This window comes from Trifolium pratense, linkage group LG7 (genome assembly GCF_020283565.1).
Source record: "Trifolium pratense cultivar HEN17-A07 linkage group LG7, ARS_RC_1.1, whole genome shotgun sequence".
NCBI classification, from domain to species: Eukaryota; Viridiplantae; Streptophyta; class Magnoliopsida; order Fabales; family Fabaceae; genus Trifolium; species Trifolium pratense.
In genome coordinates, this window is record NC_060065.1 from 32151550 (window position 1) to 32171380 (window position 19831).

At 31.5% G+C, this 19831-nt stretch overlaps 2 protein-coding genes across 4 annotated transcripts; one reads left to right on the forward strand and one right to left on the reverse strand.

Annotated features, from left to right (window-relative positions):
• The first annotated feature begins 881 nt into the window (after positions 1 to 881).
• Positions 882 to 1613, forward strand: LOC123896264 (putative general negative regulator of transcription C16C9.04c). The gene has a single exon (XM_045946676.1). It carries the CDS (start codon positions 882 to 884, stop codon positions 1611 to 1613), a length of 732 nt encoding a protein of 243 aa, XP_045802632.1.
• Positions 1614 to 4537: 2924 nt separating this feature from the next.
• LOC123897482 (uncharacterized WD repeat-containing protein C2A9.03-like) lies at positions 4538 to 11517 on the reverse strand. Of its 3 annotated transcripts, none has more exons than XM_045948140.1 (11): positions 11216 to 11504; positions 11030 to 11080; positions 10661 to 10816; positions 9728 to 9895; positions 9550 to 9636; positions 9152 to 9286; positions 8960 to 9070; positions 7286 to 7377; positions 7039 to 7144; positions 5308 to 5394; positions 4538 to 5183 (listed from the first exon to the last, which is right to left on the reverse strand). In XM_045948140.1, the coding sequence occupies exons 3-11, from the start codon at positions 10802 to 10804 to the stop codon at positions 4773 to 4775; spliced, it is 1341 nt and encodes a 446-aa protein (XP_045804096.1). In that variant the 5' UTR covers positions 10805 to 10816; positions 11030 to 11080; positions 11216 to 11504; the 3' UTR covers positions 4538 to 4772. The 3 variants fall into 3 exon arrangements, with proteins under 3 accessions (XP_045804096.1, XP_045804097.1, XP_045804098.1); XM_045948141.1 differs by having other exon boundaries at positions 11030 to 11097; positions 11216 to 11481; XM_045948142.1 differs by lacking the exon at positions 11030 to 11080 and having other exon boundaries at positions 11216 to 11517.
• Between the last annotated feature and the right edge of the window lie 8314 nt (positions 11518 to 19831).

Genomic DNA, 19831 nt, shown 5'->3' on the forward strand with positions numbered 1-19831 from the left:
ATAGAGAGGAGGATTCGTTTATAATACATAGAGAAATCTAATTAATTTAATGTTGCTTTTTTGATAAGAATGGAGTTCCTGCCACGGTGGAAAATTTAGATATTAGTTTGGGCCTATGTTGCATGGGTACTCCATTTTAGACCGAGTACCGGTACCGGGTATGTACCGGTATGTGTATGGTACTCCCCCAGTAAGTACCGACGCCGTACCTAATTTTTTTGTTTGTTTTTTGCAATGGGTACACGCGTGGTACACCTGTGGTACGCGCGTGGTACACCAATCCAAAAAAACACGATTTTTTTTTCTCCTTTTTCTTTTATTATTAGTTTTCTTTTTATAGGAAGATTTACGATTTTTATTTGTTTATAATATATAGTTGATATTCGTAGAGATGAATGAGATTTATTTAATATATAGTTGATATTCTTGAAATTGCTAGTCTTACTCGCGGTGAACTAGAGGTCACTCTTTTTAGTGATGATGAAGAGGGAAATAATTGACTCTTTTTGAGCTAATTGGTTTTTAATTTCATATTTTGATGTTTCGAACAATTTAAATTACATTTAAAGTGTGGTGTGATCTTTTTTATGTTTAATTATTTGTTTTAACAATATAACTATATTATTTGATATATATAATTATATTTAAAAAAAATTATAGGGACGTACCCGTACCTTAATTTTTCTAAAAATAACGTACCCCGTACCGGTACCGGTACCGGGTACCGGTACCGTACCCGCACCCGGGCAACATAGGTTTGGGCTTATATCATTGGGCTTTTATGTTTCTAAATTAGTAATTAGTAATTTTAGGTTTGCTATCTTTTTGTAACCCTTATTTTCAGTGAGGTTGTAAGAAAGGATTCAAAACCCGAAAACATCATGAGTGACAGAGAAGAAAGGAATTGTCCTCTCTGTGAAGAAGAGATGGATTTAACAGACCAGCAGTTGAAACCTTGTCGATGTGGTTATGAGATATGTGTCTGGTGTTGGCACCATATAATGGATGATACCGATGGGCTATGCCCTGCATGTCGTTCTCCTTACAATGATAAGGAAAAGATTGTTTGGACGGCGGCGTCAAAGTGTGAAAGACTGCTGAGTGAACTTAATATGGAGAAAAAGTTGAAGAATCAGAAGAAAACGAAGTCTAAATCTTCCGATCATCAGTCTGAACCCCCTGATCCAGGTTCCTGGATACGCCACTTTTCTGATGAACTCAGTAGTGTGCGAGTGATTCAGCGAAACCTTGTTTACATAGTTGGGTTGCCTCTGAATTTGGCAGATGAAGATCTTCTCCAGAATGAGGAATATTTTGGTCAGTATGGGAAGGTCTTAAAACTCTCATTGTCACGAACGGCAGACGGTATCATTCAACAGTTTCCTAATGAAACTTGCAGTGTATATATTACTTATTCAAAGGAAGATGAAGCAATTCGGTGTATTCAAGATTTACATGGATTTGTTTTGGAGGGTAGACGTAGACCATTAAGGGCTTGTTTTGGTACCACAAAATATTGTAATGCATGGCTTCGAAATTTGCCTTGCATCGACCCTGATTGTCTATATCTGCATCAGCTTGCCTCTCAAGAAGATATCTTTACAAAAAGATGAAATAAATTTCAGCTTACACTAGAAGTCGTTCAACAAATCACTGGTGCCAAAAATCACCGGTACCTTTTTATTTTCTTAAACTTTCTCTTGTACCACAAACATAATGCAACGGCGATAATGGAATGTATTACCTCCTCTCCTCCTCTATATGATTTCAAAACTAACATCTAACAAAAAGTTTGAACTTTTTAGCACCCATAATTGGATTTTTAGAGCAATTAACAACTTATATGTTTGTACTTTGTAAGTACTAATTAAGTATATTTTTCTTTGTGACAGCAACATAATACTATTTATGTTTAATATGCCTCCATATTAGTTGGATACGATACAATACAATACACATGATTGATTATTTGTTCACTTTGATAGGTTGCTAGGTGTCCGACATGTTCAATGGGCAAGAAATTAACACTGCTGGAATGTATGTAGTGACTAGTTTGATTTTTCTACAATCTATAATAATTACTTAAAGCCCCACATCGGGTGTTTCTAAACTTTAGAGAGGAGGATTCATCTATAAATAGTTGGGTGGTGTTCCTATTTTCTAGGTGAAATCAATTTAATTGAATTTTGCTTGTTTGATAAGAATACAATTATTTTTCGACGAGGTATTAATATGAAGTATTTCCTTTTTTGACAAATAATATAAAGTTACACTATCATCAAATAAGACTTGTATCAAGTTATTCGGCTTATTTTTTGACGAGCGATTAATATGAAGTATTTCCTTTTTTGACAAATAATATAAAGTTACACTATCATCAAATAAGACTTGTATCAAGTTATTCGGCTCAACTGATTAATATAACTTCACTAAAAGGATGGATTGTTCGGAAGAATCGAGTTCAATTCTTGGGTTAAACAATTTCTTAGCCGGTTTTACTTACCTCGCAATTGAATTCCAAATTACAAGGACCCCTTACCATAAGAATCGGAGAGGTAAGAAAAAAAAAATCAAAACTTACCGGTCTTGCCATATAGACATATTTTGTAACCATCTTTTAAAAATAATTACTTGATACCATATGCTCTATTGTTACTTGATGTGGGTATAAAATTAATTTATATAAATTTTCTCAAAAGTTAATAGTATTACTTTGATTACACTAATGATGCATAATGGTATTGTCTCGAGTTGTTGCAGAGTGGCTTGGGTATGGATTATATTATTGTCCTGATGTGTCTTTGAGTAGTATAGGGATAATATTATAAATGTTCATTCGTGAGATTGAGAGTGTAACCTTTGGTGCTATAACCAATAGTGTCGACTACTATTTCAGCTGTTTTTGCTCAACTGGTTATCTCACAACTCTTGAAGTCTGTTGGCAGCATGATGACAACATGCAATAGTTCTTAGAGCATATATTAGGGTTGCATTTGCCACTTGTGTCAAGTGTACCATGGATTATTGGAATGAAATGTTGTGGTATTAGAGAACCACGCTTGCTAGAATGGACACTGTATTTCACGTTTTATTTTTTTCACCTTCTGGTTTCTAGAGAAATGGGGTCTAGTAGTCCAAAGTTCAGAACGAGTTCTGGTATTATGTGGTTCCAGTTCTCTCCCAAATACAGTTCTTTTCACGTTTTTTTTTCTTTAAAAAGCTTTTGGCATTAAAATAATTGAAAAAAGGAAATTTCAACTTCAAATTTATTATTTATTATTTATTACCGTTATAAAATGACCGTTGCAGTCCTATAGTCAAAAAAGTTTACAAGTTTTTCTTAATTATAAAATCTAATTTGAGAAAAATAAGTGATCAACCTTTTCAATCTATTATAATTTTTCATCTACATTTAATTTAAATTTGAATAATTTATTTTATCTCTTTTTAGAATTTTTCTTCCACATATTTCATTTGTCAATGAACCCCAACCACCATAATTCTTGAAATTTCAGGCAAAATGGTGGCATTCCACATTTATCCCAAATCAACAAAATGTCTCATACTTTGAAAATCATCAAATAACCCAAACCCACATCATCAAATTTTCAAAATTCTATCATTATCAACACTTTTCATCTCATTCCACCAATCCTAACTCAACCGGCAGAAATGTCAAAATTGCTAGTGTCAGACGTCAGGAATAGGGTTCGAACCTCAGTCACTCCACTTTGTGTGTGTGGGTTTTCATTGGCTTTGTCATTTCGTCTATAAAGAAAAGGAACAGAAAAATTTCAAAAAGATCTTATATTTAGAGACGGATCGAGGTAGTATAAGATAGTCTTATTAAACCGCCTTATTCGAACAATGGTCATTAGGTACTTTCACAAGTACAAAGTGCAGAAAAACAGCATACCAAGTCAAAGACCTCTCAACAAATATGGTGTAGAGGCTAGAGCCATATACAACTGTAATTGGTGCAAACTAACCAAGATTGATGGCTTAAATTGAATAATGAGAATTACAAATGTAACATTGATTTCTCTTTATCCACTAGTCATAATCATGTGGCTATTTGTATGTGTTTGAGAGATGATAGTAGAGATAGAGATCATGTCCTTGCCAAAATGTGCGGTTTTCTTGTTTTGTGGGGTGGATGAGGGTGAATCCTGTGAGCTTCTTCTTACTCTAAAATGGGTGCACAATCTTTAACCAGAACTTGTTGACATCTCGAGTTGAATTCTAATTTCTAAGCCAGTTGTACACAAATTTTTTGATATTGTTATAAGAATTATTCTAGTTTTTCTCAAAAAAATATATATTCTAGATTTACCTCATTAATTTAAACTATCCTATTTTCTCAATCTAAAAAATAAACTTGGTATCCTCAACATTTGTTTTTTTTTTCAAGGAAAAGAAATAAACTTGGTATCCTATCTTATTTTTTATAGGGGAGAAAACACGCACCACAACCACAGGTCTCATTCTAGCCATAGAATAAAGAGTACATAAAGGTGCAAGTGTAACCAACAAAAAATATGTATAAGCACGGTGTTCATATTTCCGACCCTTTCTTTGATTATTATTTAACATGATGGTGTACAACAAACACCGTAACATCCTCAAACCATGTTTTACAGTATAAGATGAGCCATGTCAGTTCACTTTCTTCTTTCCACTTCCCTTGATAATATAGATACTGTCAAGACACTCAAACTCCTAAATATTAAACAAAAGGTACATGAGTTGAATGTATTCACAAAGTTACAAATTTACAAGTAGTCAAGATACATGTAGTTTCTGCGTCGATTGAACTGAAGAAGACTTCCATAGGTACGATCCCATACACCAATAAAAAGTGATTCTGTGTCGGGGCTAAAAGATACACCTGAGACCTCTCCAAAAAAATCTATTTGTTGCTCCTTTTCAAATCCTTGCTTTGCATCATAGACATGCACGAAGTCAGCTGGCTCAGCCATTGCCATATACCGTCCATCAGATGTGAAACGTATTGACCGTATGGCTCCAAGGTTTCCCTTAAGAACAGCAACAGACTTTGATAGATTACGAGCATCCCAAATGCGGCATGTTTTATCTTGGTTCCCAGTAGCAAAAATGAAACCATCAGGATGCCAAGCAGATGCAAATGAATAATCCAAGTGTCCGCACAAAGGTGAGATAGTCTACATACACAATCCAATTCAAGTTAGAAATTAATAGCTCGTCAACAATTGACACCCACACACCCACACTATCGAGGCATCATAAATAGAGTTTTTGATAAATATGCAAAACAAACATGTAAACCTTTCCAGTTTGAGAATCCACCAGTAACCCATCAGGGTTGTCTCCAACAATTGCAAGTAGTTTCCCATTAGGGCTCAATGAAGTATGCTGCAGATAAAATGAGCCAAATTAATATCACATCTTGGAATACTAGCATTGGGGAACCACAAAGCACGGGCTAAGAGAAACTTAAGAGTAATATATTTAAACTCTGATGATGATTGAAATTATACTTAAATTAAGACAAGACAAATTTGAATAAGAAACATTCCTATACAAAGATAGAATTTATGTACACAACACATTAAATGAAGAGTAGTTATGAAAATGTTGTAAGAAAAAATAGAAAAGAGCTTAATTCGCATACACTAGCCTCTCTGGTCTAAGCCACCAAAACACACTCCAAATTTCTGCCTCCACAATTTAATGTTTTCTAATTTTCTTTTAGGACCAACAATACATAATGTCCATCTCAAATCCTTTATTACCATGCGTACATTCTACTGCACTCTCCCTTTCATTTCTTACTTACTCATAATATTCCTCATACACATGTATGGTTTCCCTTGCCCTCTCCAGTCTGTTCCTTTTTTCTTCTCTTATAGAAATGCTTTAAAGGCTTGTTTTAATGGCCCATAAGACACTTACTCACATTCTCTCTTAACAAACTTAAACCATAAGTTGTGACCTACCCATTATGCCCCACCATGCTACTGTTTCGAATTTTAAAATATAGATGCAAATGTGAAAGAAAGGTTATTAAATCAAGGGCCTATTTAGTTGACAAAATGATTTCTCTTTTCATGAATGTTTTCATTTTTAATCATAAAAATAACACCTTATTTTCTATTTTCAACAGAACCCGACTTATACAAATAGGGAAAAAAAATTAAAAAGTGAAAACAAGAAACTAAAACCTCAAACCAAACTTTCCCTTGAGTTTCATCTTTTATTTACCCATCTTCAATAGCTAAAAATAGATGGATCTTAGGTTTCAAGATGAAAAACTGACGGCAACTATTCATAATTCCTTAGTCGGTACCTAAATTTTAACTTAGGCTCTGATTGAGAGTTTGGAGGGAAGAGAGGAGAGGAAAAAATGAGAGATATCTTTCTTTTTCCCCCTCCCCTCCTTAACTCCCAAACACAGCCTTGGTTATATAATCCATAACCTTTTACTTCTATGTTTCAAAGTGACATATAGACACATGAACACACTCACTTTTTCTCCTCCCGAATTAATTAAAAAGGATATCAAGTACCCTACAGTTATCCTTCTAGCCGGTGCATAACAGGCGTATATTATCAAAATCATTAAAAAAAAAAAAAAAAAAAAAAAGGGAAAGCAAAAATAGAACGCTAAACAAAGTTCCAAAAATAATCATCAATATCGGCTTTTGCTTATTACAGTATAGTGCTATTTGCATCACAGCTTTAGTTTGCTATAGCTTAACTCCAGACTTGTCTTTTATTTGGGGCTGTGTTATATTCTAGAGCTTTCCTCTTCTGTATCAAGTATCAACTAAAACATAATGCAAATCACATTGTGATCAAGAATTCACTTTTTCAAAACATAGTTATGTTGTTCTTTCATTTTCTTTTCCCCTTCTCATTCAATCGTTTATTGGTATTTGTAATCTTAAAGCATTGTGAACTAACCAAATCATGATAATTCTGAATTTGCCAAAAATCATGGATCATTTCTAGTAATAATGTTATTTCAACCATGGAAAGTTAAGTAGAATGGCTTACATTTACTGGCCAAGGAAAGCATGAATGCTTCGTAAGCTGAAATGTCTCCATATCAAAGTCTCTGATTCCACCGTCATTGTTTGAAGCCATAAAATGAACAGCTCCACTGACAGATGAACTGATTGTTAGTATGCACTATGCAGTCATCTTTGAGGGTTGTGAGTTGTGACTGGTGATTACTATCACCACATCAACAATTTAAGACCCCAAAATATAAGGAAAAAAGGAAAGGAAAGAAATGAAAGACCTGGGGTGCTCATAAATCTCAACAGCATTTGTGATCGCATTGTCCTCGTACGTAGTCCGGGAACAAAAACTAACCCCGGGTCGATCTAAGTACTGCAAGACATAATGTGTCATCAAATAATAGGAAAATATAGACAACTACATTAATTTGAAAGATCACAGATAAATAACATAATAAAGATAACCTCAAATTATTTCCACTTTTAATTAGTATAATTTTAATTAATCATATTAAGAATTTAGCTCAACCTCATTTAAAAAATAAATGTGAACATCTATACTATACAGGTGAGTTCTAATGTGCATAAGCTTTGTATATTGTGCATGGTACACAACATTTCTCAGCCATTAGATAGCAAAGTTTCACTAGATCTATCATAACTTATCACACCATATTTTGTCTTCATCCTCATCTTAAAAATCAACAAACACCTATTATCATCAGTTCGTCACCGTCATGCACACCTTCAGCCACCACCCATCACCAGCCACCTTCAGCCACCAACAGCCACCACCCATCACCAGCCACCTTTGTCATGTCCACCATCAGCCACCACCCGTTACCGGCCACCCACCACCCCCCACCACCGGATGCCACTATACACCTATACACAACGGCTGACCATATCTCTTCTTCCTGATTTACATAGCAACTTTGGTTTGTATGATTAATTTTCTTTTATTCTTTTATTTTGTTTATGTTTTTTATTTGTGTTGTTTCAATTTTGGGCTTGATGGTGATACTTAAGTCTAAAGTGACATGGAAAATATTAGAGATGCATTTAATTTATGTTTTATGTTCTTATCTTACCATTGACACTATTAATGATAAAGTTGCGTGTGAAGAAGAAGAAGATGAACAGGGGCAGTAGCAATAGAAAAGAGAACTAAATGAGAATGGGGGAGATAAATCTAGTGTGGTGGTGGGTTTATGCTAGATGTTGTATGACTTTATCATCAAATGGTCAAAAAGTTGTCGTGCATGTGCGAGACCTACATTGTTTGTGCATAATAGCCAAAGCCTACTATACAATATGATATCTAAGAACAATATCAATACACCAATTTGTGCAACAAAAGTAGGGAAAAATCTCTGAAGCATCGGTACACCATTTTAGCAGAGCACCCGTACTTAGGCCTGTGCAAAAAACCTGGTTTTACTGAACATATCCAAAACCAAACCATACCATTTTAAAAATATTCGGCCGATGTTTGTTAAGAATCAAGTTTAGTTACCACAGCCAAATATTGGGGGCTGGGCAACCGATTTTTGATTTTAACCAAACCCAAACTGATTGGCAACTAAAATGAATCTAATTATCTAAACCTAAACCCATGCCTTCAGCAACTCTCACCATCATTCTGCATATCTCTCCCTCTCGCCATCGTTCCTATTTAGATCTGAAGTTAATGAACAAATATATTTTGTTGTGGTTTGAATAATTTAACGTTTTTTTCATTATTAGCAACATGCATGTAACTTAGTTTTTTTATAATGCCGCATCCACCCGTACCAACGTATCATGGGGGAAAATTGTAATTTTATGCATGATATATCTCAGTAACCATATCAAAAAGAAAAGTGGTAAAGTTGTAGCTTTAGTGCATCCATTAAATAATAAGAAAAATGTAACAAAATTTTCAGAGAAGAAAATGATAAGTAAATAGGATGTACCTTGCAAATAAGCTCTCCTTGAAAACCTCCAGCAATCAACAAGTTATCCCGTACAGCCAGTGTACTAATTTGTGTCTGAGTAAAACCCTCCAAGAGGCTTCCTGGATGTTTCTGTCAGCAGCAAACTTTTCAAATTTCATAATTTTTTTCCTATTTGGTATTTTAACAACAAAACAATGCAAAAAGTATTACCTCACATGGAGCAACATGTCCAGATACATTCAAGACTTCAGATCTCTTAGAACTTAATGAAGACCAGTGAACAATTGAGTAATGTGCAACAAGATACACATCATGTTTTGATGTCGACCAAACTAAGTTTCGCAACTGCAAATGATAAATTAAAAGTTTCAAACTAATATTAATTAAATTATTGGCAACAACTGTATTTATCTAATTTTAGATGGAAATTTAAAATTATTAGCATATTTATCCTCACATAACAAAAAACGTATTAGTCATCGGACAGATGCACATGCATGCACATATCTATCTACAAGAGACAATATAACATGGAATGTAAACCAAACAAATTTTATCACATCCTCCAATGATTAAACTTAGAGGCATGTAATTGGGAATCAACGTACTTGGAAATGAAGTATTGTTGACTTCACGGATCTAGTGTTTTGCCAGAAATCATAATACAATCCACCTTTTTGTGTTACTTTGCATTCCTGTAGATCAGAGAGGAAAAAAAGTATAAGGTCCAAATATATGCTAAAAACCATTAATCATATGCCTCAGCTCTAAGCAAGACAAACTTACCTTCTCTGACAGTTCCCCAGATTGTGCTATATTTTCATAATTTTTGTACTGCTCTAATCTTGTTTGTCTATATTTCTCACGACTAATGCTCAGTCTATCCCATGGTATACCTTGGATATCCTTTCCCCTCCTAGCTTCAGCTGCAGTGGTATCAGTTATTCGGTTTTCCTGTAATACGAAACCCGAATCCCCCACCCCAAGAAAAGGGCAGGCAGAAGGAAAGATTGTGTAAATGACCACATGGTAGTAAATATTAATCATGTAAACATGAATTAAAGAGTAATACAATTTAGTACGACCGACTAAAAAACAAAACTCACGATAGCAACAGAATAAATGTAATTCATTGATTATGTAAAGTTAGTTACAACTGAATGTGATCCTTATCTTATATAAGAATCTGAAAAAAACTAGGAGATATTCTAGAAGCAGTATTGCAAAGCTAAACTGAGCTAAGCTATCTATAATACTATATATCTCTAATAAGAAACATGACTATCAGTATCACAGGCTTTTTATTTCGGGGTTATTTGGGGTTTTTGCTAACAGGTCATTCCTACTAATTAGTATATCCCTTAATTAAAATACATTACTTGCAAATAAAATTTGTATAGTAGTCTATAATATAGAAAATTTTACCCGTGTGTCACGGGTTTAACCAATGAAGCACAAACACTCCTCAGAGTAAGTGTGTCCTAACGTTGGACACACATTGGTGTCTGACACCTGACGCATATATTACATTGAAATGTCATTTTCTGAAATTATTATCGGCGTTGTAGGTGTTTGTTTGTGTTTGCGCTTCATAGGCTTTAACACTATTACTAATACAAATGCCATTCAAAAAATAGTAATATACACATAACATCCCACCAAAATGCAATTCTCAAGTCCAAATAGTAACAAAAGCTTAGCTAAAGACTGAAAACAAACCAAGGGATCATATTCGTCGTCATCATCTTCATCAGAATCAGATTCACCAAGCGCTCTCCCACGGAAATACATATCATCTTCTACCTCTGCCATTTCATTATCATCAGCAACATAGTCCATTCCATCCCCATGGTATTGAGCCATGTTCAGTTGATTCTGTTCATCAAAGGCAATGCCAAAATAAGTTTATTAAATTCATTAAATTAACACTAACAAAGGATTTGAACCCCAGTCCCAGCATAATACTAACAATTATTAACAATACTAACAAAAATCATTAAACGAACGAAAATTGAAGCTAAACATCAAATTCTATATAACCTAGAAACTACAATTACTCATTACTCATGTTTGATATTTCAATCTTACTTGAAATTAGTTTAGCACCAAGGAGAATTTCCACCTCCACGAAAACTAAACCTAAATCCGAACAAATTCTGAGTAAATATGCATAAGTATAATTATATTATATTATAATAATTACAATAATCATGAATTTAATTGAATTAAGAAAATTGAAGGATGCGAAGAAGATGAAATTGAGAAAATGGTGACCTAATTTTTGTGAAGCTGGTGGTTGAGATTAGGGTTTGAGATTTGGATCTGGGGGATAAGGACTCGAATCTAAAATAAATCTGCGTAAGCAAATTGAAGCAGATTTGGAAAAATTTTACGGTTTTAGTTTTAATCTCTGCGATATCTTAGCTGAATATGATAATGGCAGTGTTTTTAAACCGGACCGGCCGGTTGAAATTAAACCGGATTATTAGTCGGTTGAAATTAAACCGGATTATTAGTCGGTTGAATAAAACGATCATATGCAGATGAGCATGTGTAAATTGTGATCATGTCACTAAGGGCCCGTTTGGTGCGTAGGATAGCATAGTGACAGGATAGGATATAAAACAGGATAAGGATAGGATAGGATAACAACAGGATAACAGTTATACTCAGTTATCATATCCTATGTTTGGTGCACACAGGATAACAAACATGATAACTATTATATTTTGTTTTTAATATATACTTGCTCATAATAATATGATAAGATATATAACATATTTAATTAACAAAATTACTCTTGTAAAATAATTGTTATTTTTTAAAATTATTTTGTAATACTTTGAATTTTATAAATAAAAAATATAAATAAGTAATCAAATAACTTTATATAATTTAAAATAAAAATCATGAGAAAATAATCAAGTTTAATTTTTTATATGAATCATGATCAAATAAATAACTCAATAATATATACATGTTAGATAAGCCAAATAAATATATGATATATCTCATACGTAAATAATAAAACTACTATTACAAAAGAATTATATTTAATTTTTTATAAAATTTAAATTAATATCCCTATTTGTCAATTTTTTAATAATCATTTTACTTTAAAATATTGTAATTTTAGTAAAATTTTGATTTTTTAGAATATATAAATTACAAAATTATCCCTGTGAGAAAATCACATATATATTTAAAAATTAATTATTTTATTATTTATATTTTATTAATTTTATTTTATGTATTTTAAAATATATTTTATAAAATAAATCAGTAATTTTTTTTTCTTCTTATCCTATCCTGCTGGTAACCCAGCTCAAATTCAGGATAAGAATTATAACTAGAGAGACAGGATAGGATAAGCTTCAGGATTAACTTATCATATCCTGCTGTATCACCAAACACTGGATTGCGGCAGGATATGATACAGTTATCCTATCCTGTCTCTTATCCTGTGCACCAAACGGGTAAATCACATCAAAACCGGAATAAGTGGGATGACGGGTTCAAACAACCCCGATTTCATGGATTCTTAAAACCGGTTTGGATTAGCTTATTTTTGAGTTATGCAAACAGCTTTGAGTTATGCAAACAGCTTAGGTAAAATAAATTAGGTATTATGTTATTTTATAAGTTCACACTAATAAAAATTATATTTTTATCGTTAATTAACCGATTATCCCAAAAGCTTAAACTTTTAGGATAGAGTCATATTCACGCAAGAACCTATTTTGGCTTGAAACCTGGATAATGCATAGGCTCATATATCATATGCTTAAATTCCACTTTTTAATTAAAAGGTGGGGAGAGTGGGGATCGAACTTAATTTATATCACTTAGTCATAGAGGCTCTGATACCATGTCAATTAACTGATTATCTCAAAAGCTTAAACTTTTAAGACAGAGTAATATCAATGGTTTTATATTATTTCTAACATTTATAAGCTATTTTATCATAAACTACATAGACACATTTATAATAATACATTAAAAATGTATTATTATTTGCATAAGCTCAAAAATGTCTTATTTTTCCGTGGTTTCTTCTTAATTTTTTTATATTAAATCAATAATTTTTTTATTATTATTTTTCCTATTTTTATGCGTATAGATTGTTTTGTTCTATTTTATTTATATCTATAATTTGTTTTGTTCATTTTTTAAGCATATCATTTTTTATCGTATTTATGTTATATTCTTTCTATATATTTTTTTTTATATTTTTTCATTGAAATTAGTAAATTTGGTGATAAATTTGATGTTAATCGATCTTATTATATGCGAAGAGGTTTGAAGGTAGACCTGCCATTGCTGAGGTGGAAGCAATATATTGGAAGCACTCAAATGGATACATAATTCACATTTTGCAGCAAGCCAGATTGCTGGTGCGAATATGGAAGCAAGATACATGAGTTTTACTGTTTTAGTGTGGACTTTTCATAATATTAATAATATTTTTGATTTTTTTAGTAGCAATAAAAATCTTTTATTAACAAACTCCATAACATAAGCCATATCTTTTTTTTTAGCTGAAATTTTTTTTTATTAACGAACTCACCATAATAATTTTTTTAAAATAAGTTAGACGTAAGCAGACGCGGAATGCGCTTGCCTGACTCGGTAGTATAAACATAAAAGATAGTAGTGAAATTGAAATCTCGAACCTTTCCCCTAAATTTTCTCCAAATCGATTTCACCTTTATTAACCTTTTCATCATTCATAGCATCATTGTTTTTTTGACACAAGATCATTTTTTTCATGACAAAGGGGGGCCTAAGCACATTATTCATCACATCATTGTTGTCAACTTAACTCATCAGCGTTGGTCAAGGTTAACTCACTCGAATTGATTAGAGAAATTAATCAATATTTTTTTTATGAAAATATTGTTTATGTTGTTTTTAATAGTCTATTTTTTTTCTCTATAAAACATAAAGGATCAAAATGTTATAAAAAAAATAAAAGATCAAAGTGTTACAAAAAAAAGATAAAGGACTTTAGTGTAATTCTGCCTTTTTTTTTATTGACAAAACTTTATATAATCTTTTTATTATTTTTTGGTTCATATTATGATGTATAATTATTCTATTTTGTTCCTATCTATAATTTGTTTTGTTCCTAATTTTATGCGTATCATCTTTTTATTGTATTTAGCTTAAATTTTTTCTATATATTAATTTAGTAGTAATCAATATTATTGTATTGACACATAAGTATGCATAAGTATTGCTCTAGTTTAACACAAGTGTAGGATATTTTTTTTAAGTGTAGGTTCCAATTTGATGCCGAAAAAAAAAAGTGTAGGTTTTAGTTCAACAATTTGATGCCGAAAAATAATGCACATTGGGATGCTATTCTTTAGGGATAATTCTTTAATATACATCTTACTTTATTATAAAAAAATATATATATACATCTTACTTTGGATATATTAATTAGAAGTTAGAACCTATTAATAGGTGCATGTGGAAGATAAAACGATGGCAAAAATCAAATGAGAAATATATTCTTTTTGAACTATGTTTTTTTTTTTAATATATAACACTATACTTACTTAGGTATCAAGTCACAAGCAAATTATGGTTCATCATATATAAGTCGACTATTCACGTTAATTTGCATCAATTTCTTTCCACATTACCATCACAAATTCAACTTAATCATCGACCTCTTTCACCAATTTCCAATCAAATATGTTTGATGCCATGAGTAGATCTAAATCCAACAAGAAGAAGATAAAGAGAAAAATAACCACGTGGATGATATTGAATGAAGAAGATATCGATATTAGTATACTTCTTGATTTCGTATTATCCACGTGATTATTTTCGTCTTTGTTTTTTTCATTATCAAATACCTCAAGTCAAAGCCAACTCTACTCAATTTCACTCACACTTCTTGGTTTCCCACTTTTTCATAAATATATAAGTTTTTTTTAAAATATTTTTTATACACTACATATAAGTTTTAGCAGGTTCCACTCTATTTTTTATTGCTGTGAATTAAGTTCAGACATTTGAATTTGTTTATTTTATGAATCTGCCCATTCGATCGACTCAAACCAATAAATTAATCATTGATTCATTGGAATGTTGTATTTGAAAGAAAATCTAATAAAAGCACAACGTGTAGGGTGAACTAAATCTCGTTAAATTTTATTTTTCCGTTTGAGGGGGTTCAACGTGTAGGGTGAACTAAATCTCGTTAAATTTTATTTTTCCGTTTGAGGGGGTTCACACATATTCTGCAGTACCCCCAGTATACAAGAACACCATTAATTACTTATAAATATATATATTCTGTGATTTTTTTATTTTCTTTTAATAACAAACTAGTTTAAAGACCCGTACATTTGTACGGGCTCATTAACTTTTATTCGATATTTAAGTTTGTTATTATATTAAGGTAGAAAATTTATTTAAAATTAAATATTTTAAAAAATTGTTATATAATATTATTCAAATATAAGTGGAATTATTGTGTTTTTCTTGCAAACTTATTTATTTAATTTTTTTATGTTTTAGTGACAAATAATGGTCCCTATATTTTTAATCATATTTTTAAGCATATCATTTTTTTATTGTATTTACCTTATGTTTTTTCTATATTTTTTTTTGGATATATTAACTAGAACCTATTAATTAGGTGCATGTGGAAATAAAACGATGGCTAAAATCAAATGGGAAATATATTCTTTTTGAACTACACTTACTTAGGGTAACAAAAAAAACTACACTTACTTAGGTATGACGTCACAAAAAAATGATGGGAATTATGGTTCAAGTACCATACATATATGAATGCAATTTTTACGTTTTGGATCTATTATTTAGCAAGTGCATAGGTTTTAGTTCAACAATTTGATGCCGAAAAATAATGCACGTTGCGGATCCTATTATTTAGGAAGAATTTTTTGATATATATCTTATTGGGATATATTAATTAAACCTATTATTATATGGTAAAAATCAAATGGGAAATATATTCTTTTAACTAATCTTATCAAAGTCACAAACAAACGATAGAAAATATATATAAGTTCACAAACTACTTACTTAGGTATCAAGTCACAAACTACTTACTTAGGTATCAAGTCTTTATGAACTACACTTAATTAACGAGTTTCACTATATATAAGTTCACAATCCAAGTTTTGCATCAATTTCTTTCCGCATTACCTTCGTAAATTCAACCTAATAACCAATCTCTTTCATCAATTTCCAATCAAATACTCTTGATTCGATGTGTAGGAGCTAAATTCAACAAGAAGAAGATAAAGAAAAAAACAACCATGCGAATTATATTGAATGAAGAAGAAGAAGATAGGGATTAGAACATTGATCCGATATTTGTATTATTCTTGGTTTCATATAATTCGTATGCTTGTTTTCATCTTTGTCTTTTTCATAATCACTTTTCTTATTGATAATTTATTCAATTGAATAAACTGATGAAGATTTTACGATAATTGATGTTTTTGATCCACCCATGTTGTTGCTTTTCTTTTGTCTTTATCAAAGAGAAAAGATAAAAGTTTAATCTATATTGATGTTCAATAGTTTAGAAGAATGTTATAGTCCTTTTTTTTATCTATTTAAATATCGCAAATTCTATTTTTTGTTCCAATTTGAAATTTTCATGTTATATGAAATGATAATTTCGGAGGAAGGATAAAGAATGCTTACGGTGTTCCGTGAGCTTAGCTCAGTTAGCAGGGACATTAGAAGAAGAAGAAGAAGAAGAAGAAGAAGAAGAAGAAGAAGATAGGGATTAATTAGAACTTTGATCCAATATGTACATTCTTCTTGGTTTCATATAATTCCTATGCTTGTTTTCGTATGTCTTTTTCATAATCATTTTTCTTATTGATAATGTATTCAACTGAATATATCGATGAAGATCTTACCAGTAATTGATATTTTAATTGACATTTTTTATTCATCCATGTTGTTGCTTCTTTTGTCTTTGTCAAAGAGAAACGATAAAAGTTCAATCTATATTGATGTTCAATAGTTTAGAAAAATGTTATTCTCCCTATTGGATTCTATCTAAGACCGACTCCTCTAAAGTGATTAATATCAACCTTTCTTTAATAAATTAAAGATAGTATGTAGAAATTATATGTACATTATAACAAATTATGAGTTTGTTACAATAACAACCTTTAATTAATTTCTTAACATTACACTTTATTTACTTTAGAGGATTCAAATCTCATTTGTTAAGGTAGATGCATTTAAACTAGGGTTAAATAATTTTTTTTATCTATTTTTAAATATCTCAAATTCTGTTTTTTTGTTCCAATTTGAAATATTTTACGTCATATGGAATTATAATTTCGGAGGTAGGATAGAGAATACTTAGTACTCGACCCAGCGGGAATGGATTGGCGCTTTTGATCTTTTCAACCACATCTTAAACATTAAGGGGTTTTTTAGCAAAGATTACATCATTCCATATTCTCCAAATCACCCATACAACCGTCTACCATAGCATCACAACCCCCCTTGTGCACCTTCTTCAATAACTTAGACTCCCGGAAAAAGGAGAGAAATAGCACCCCAATCGTATCCGGCATTACCTCAACTAGCCCGGACCAACGAGTTGAGATCCTCTCCATTTCTAATGTTTTGGTGTATAAACATTTACTCCCTCCGGACATAAATATATGAAAAAAAAATACTTCAAATTTTGGACACAAATATAAGCAAAAATCAACTACTTTTAAACTAATTAATACTACTATTCCTAATATACAGTTATTTAATCATTTCACTTTTCAAAAGTTTATGTGATTTCCAAGGCATAAATCACTTTTCAAATGGTAATATAGTAAACTTAACTCATGTTTTGCATTAAATCAAGAAAATTAACTACACTTAACTAAATTTCTTAAACACCGCGTAAACGGTTATTTTTTCTTATATTTGTGTCCGGATGGAGTACTTCATCTCAATTCTTTTTCATAAACAAAATGAAAAGCCATTGAAAATTCACACACACAAAATGGAGGGACAATGGTTTGAATTTCGGGTCATGGCGTCCGACCAAACAATTTTGGCATGTCTATCAGTTAAGCTAGGATTTGTGGATAACTTCATCTTAAATTATGAGAGGAAAAAAATTAAAATAACAATTATTAAGAAAAACAAAAACATTCTTGGAATATTTTTTCTTTGGAATAAGTTTCATAAAAAGATGTAAAAGATTTTTTTTTTTACTTTCGCCACCAGTTTAATCTGGTTTGCAGGTCAGCTTTGACATCAAGTGATTCCAGTCCCTTCCCGATAGTAGTTGCGAGGGATCGAATCGTGTTCTTCCTGCCAAGTTCAGCGTCAATCCACTACAAGAATCCTCTGCCTTTCCTACAAAAATTTTCGTGGGAATAGTGCCAATTTTCGTAGGAATTGTAGCATTTCCGACGACATTTCCTACCAACAGATTTGTAGGGAAAAAGCTTACTATTCCGACAACATTTCCTACGAACTTTGTAGGAAATGTATTTGTGTCAGGGAATACCTACGAAAATTTGGTAGTTACTGTATTTAATATTTAAAAATAAATAAAAAATAGCTTCAGTTTTTTTTAAATTGAATTAAAATTAGTTTTTAAAAACTGCACCAAAACTAAATTTGAATTTTGCGCCAAATAAATTCAAATTTGGCTCCAAAAATACAAATTTTCAAAAACTGAAAATTCGAACTTTCGCTCTGCTTCATTAAGAAATATTTTGGCGCCCAAAATTTCATTTTGTATAAATCCACTACACAAGGTATCAAATTACAAAGGTCTACATAAGGAGTGAATTGAGCACAAGGTGTGCAAAATCCACTACACAACAAGTCAAATTACAAAGAAACTAAAAATTAAGCCTTTGCACAATACCTAAAAATTAACTCATGAGGGCAACCAATTACAAAGTCAGATTTTCTCTACTGAAAACTAACTCCAATTCCAATTACTAACAGATACAGCAGGAGGAACAGCATAGTGAAGTAGCAAAACAAATTGGTATAATGGATCAGAGCTTATGAAGCATAAATGAACTGCACCTTTCACAATGGCTATACCTATTGCTGGCAATGCAATATACATAACCACAATAATACCAACAAGTGGAATCTTCGTTCCTAATCCCTTTAAACCTGAAAATTCATTCATTTTATACCCTCACATAATTCATTATTAAGCCAATTACAAAACCATTGCATCACAAAACAATATAATCAACCAAAGTAGCAATATACCAAAGTAGCAATATGATACACAACATTTTTTTGAGGTTAAACATAATTCATTAAGAACAAGCTGGAACACCCATTAATGTTACAAGGAACAGCAAACAACTACAAAAAGAGGCCAAATTGTTCCTCAAAAGGCGTGCCACTTAGGAAAATGTTCAGAACCAACACTGTTCACCTACAAATACAATTTTGGTAGGAAATGTTTGTCGGAAATGCAAGGAATTCTTGTAGTGATCAACATGGAACCAACTAACGATTGGTTAAAAGAAATTTTTATTGGTTATTGGTTATCGAGAAAAGAGGAGAGATCAAATTAAATACAATTAACATTTAATTTTATGAGAATAAATGAAAACAATTCTTGACATAAGATAAATATTGGCTATATTCGACTCATTGGTTTTCAAATCCTTATTTTGAGGTAGAATTATATGCTCTAGCTTTTGATATTTTATCTGGTTTAAGAGTTGAGCAAGATAGAATTTTAAGGTGAAGATTATTCTCACTTATAAATATTTATGCTATATGGTTTTTGAATTTTTTTTTAAATGATAAATTATTAATTAGTATTAATTGTTATTCTGTGTTCGTATAAAGGTTTGAAGGCAGACTTGCCATTGCTGAGGTGGAAGCTAT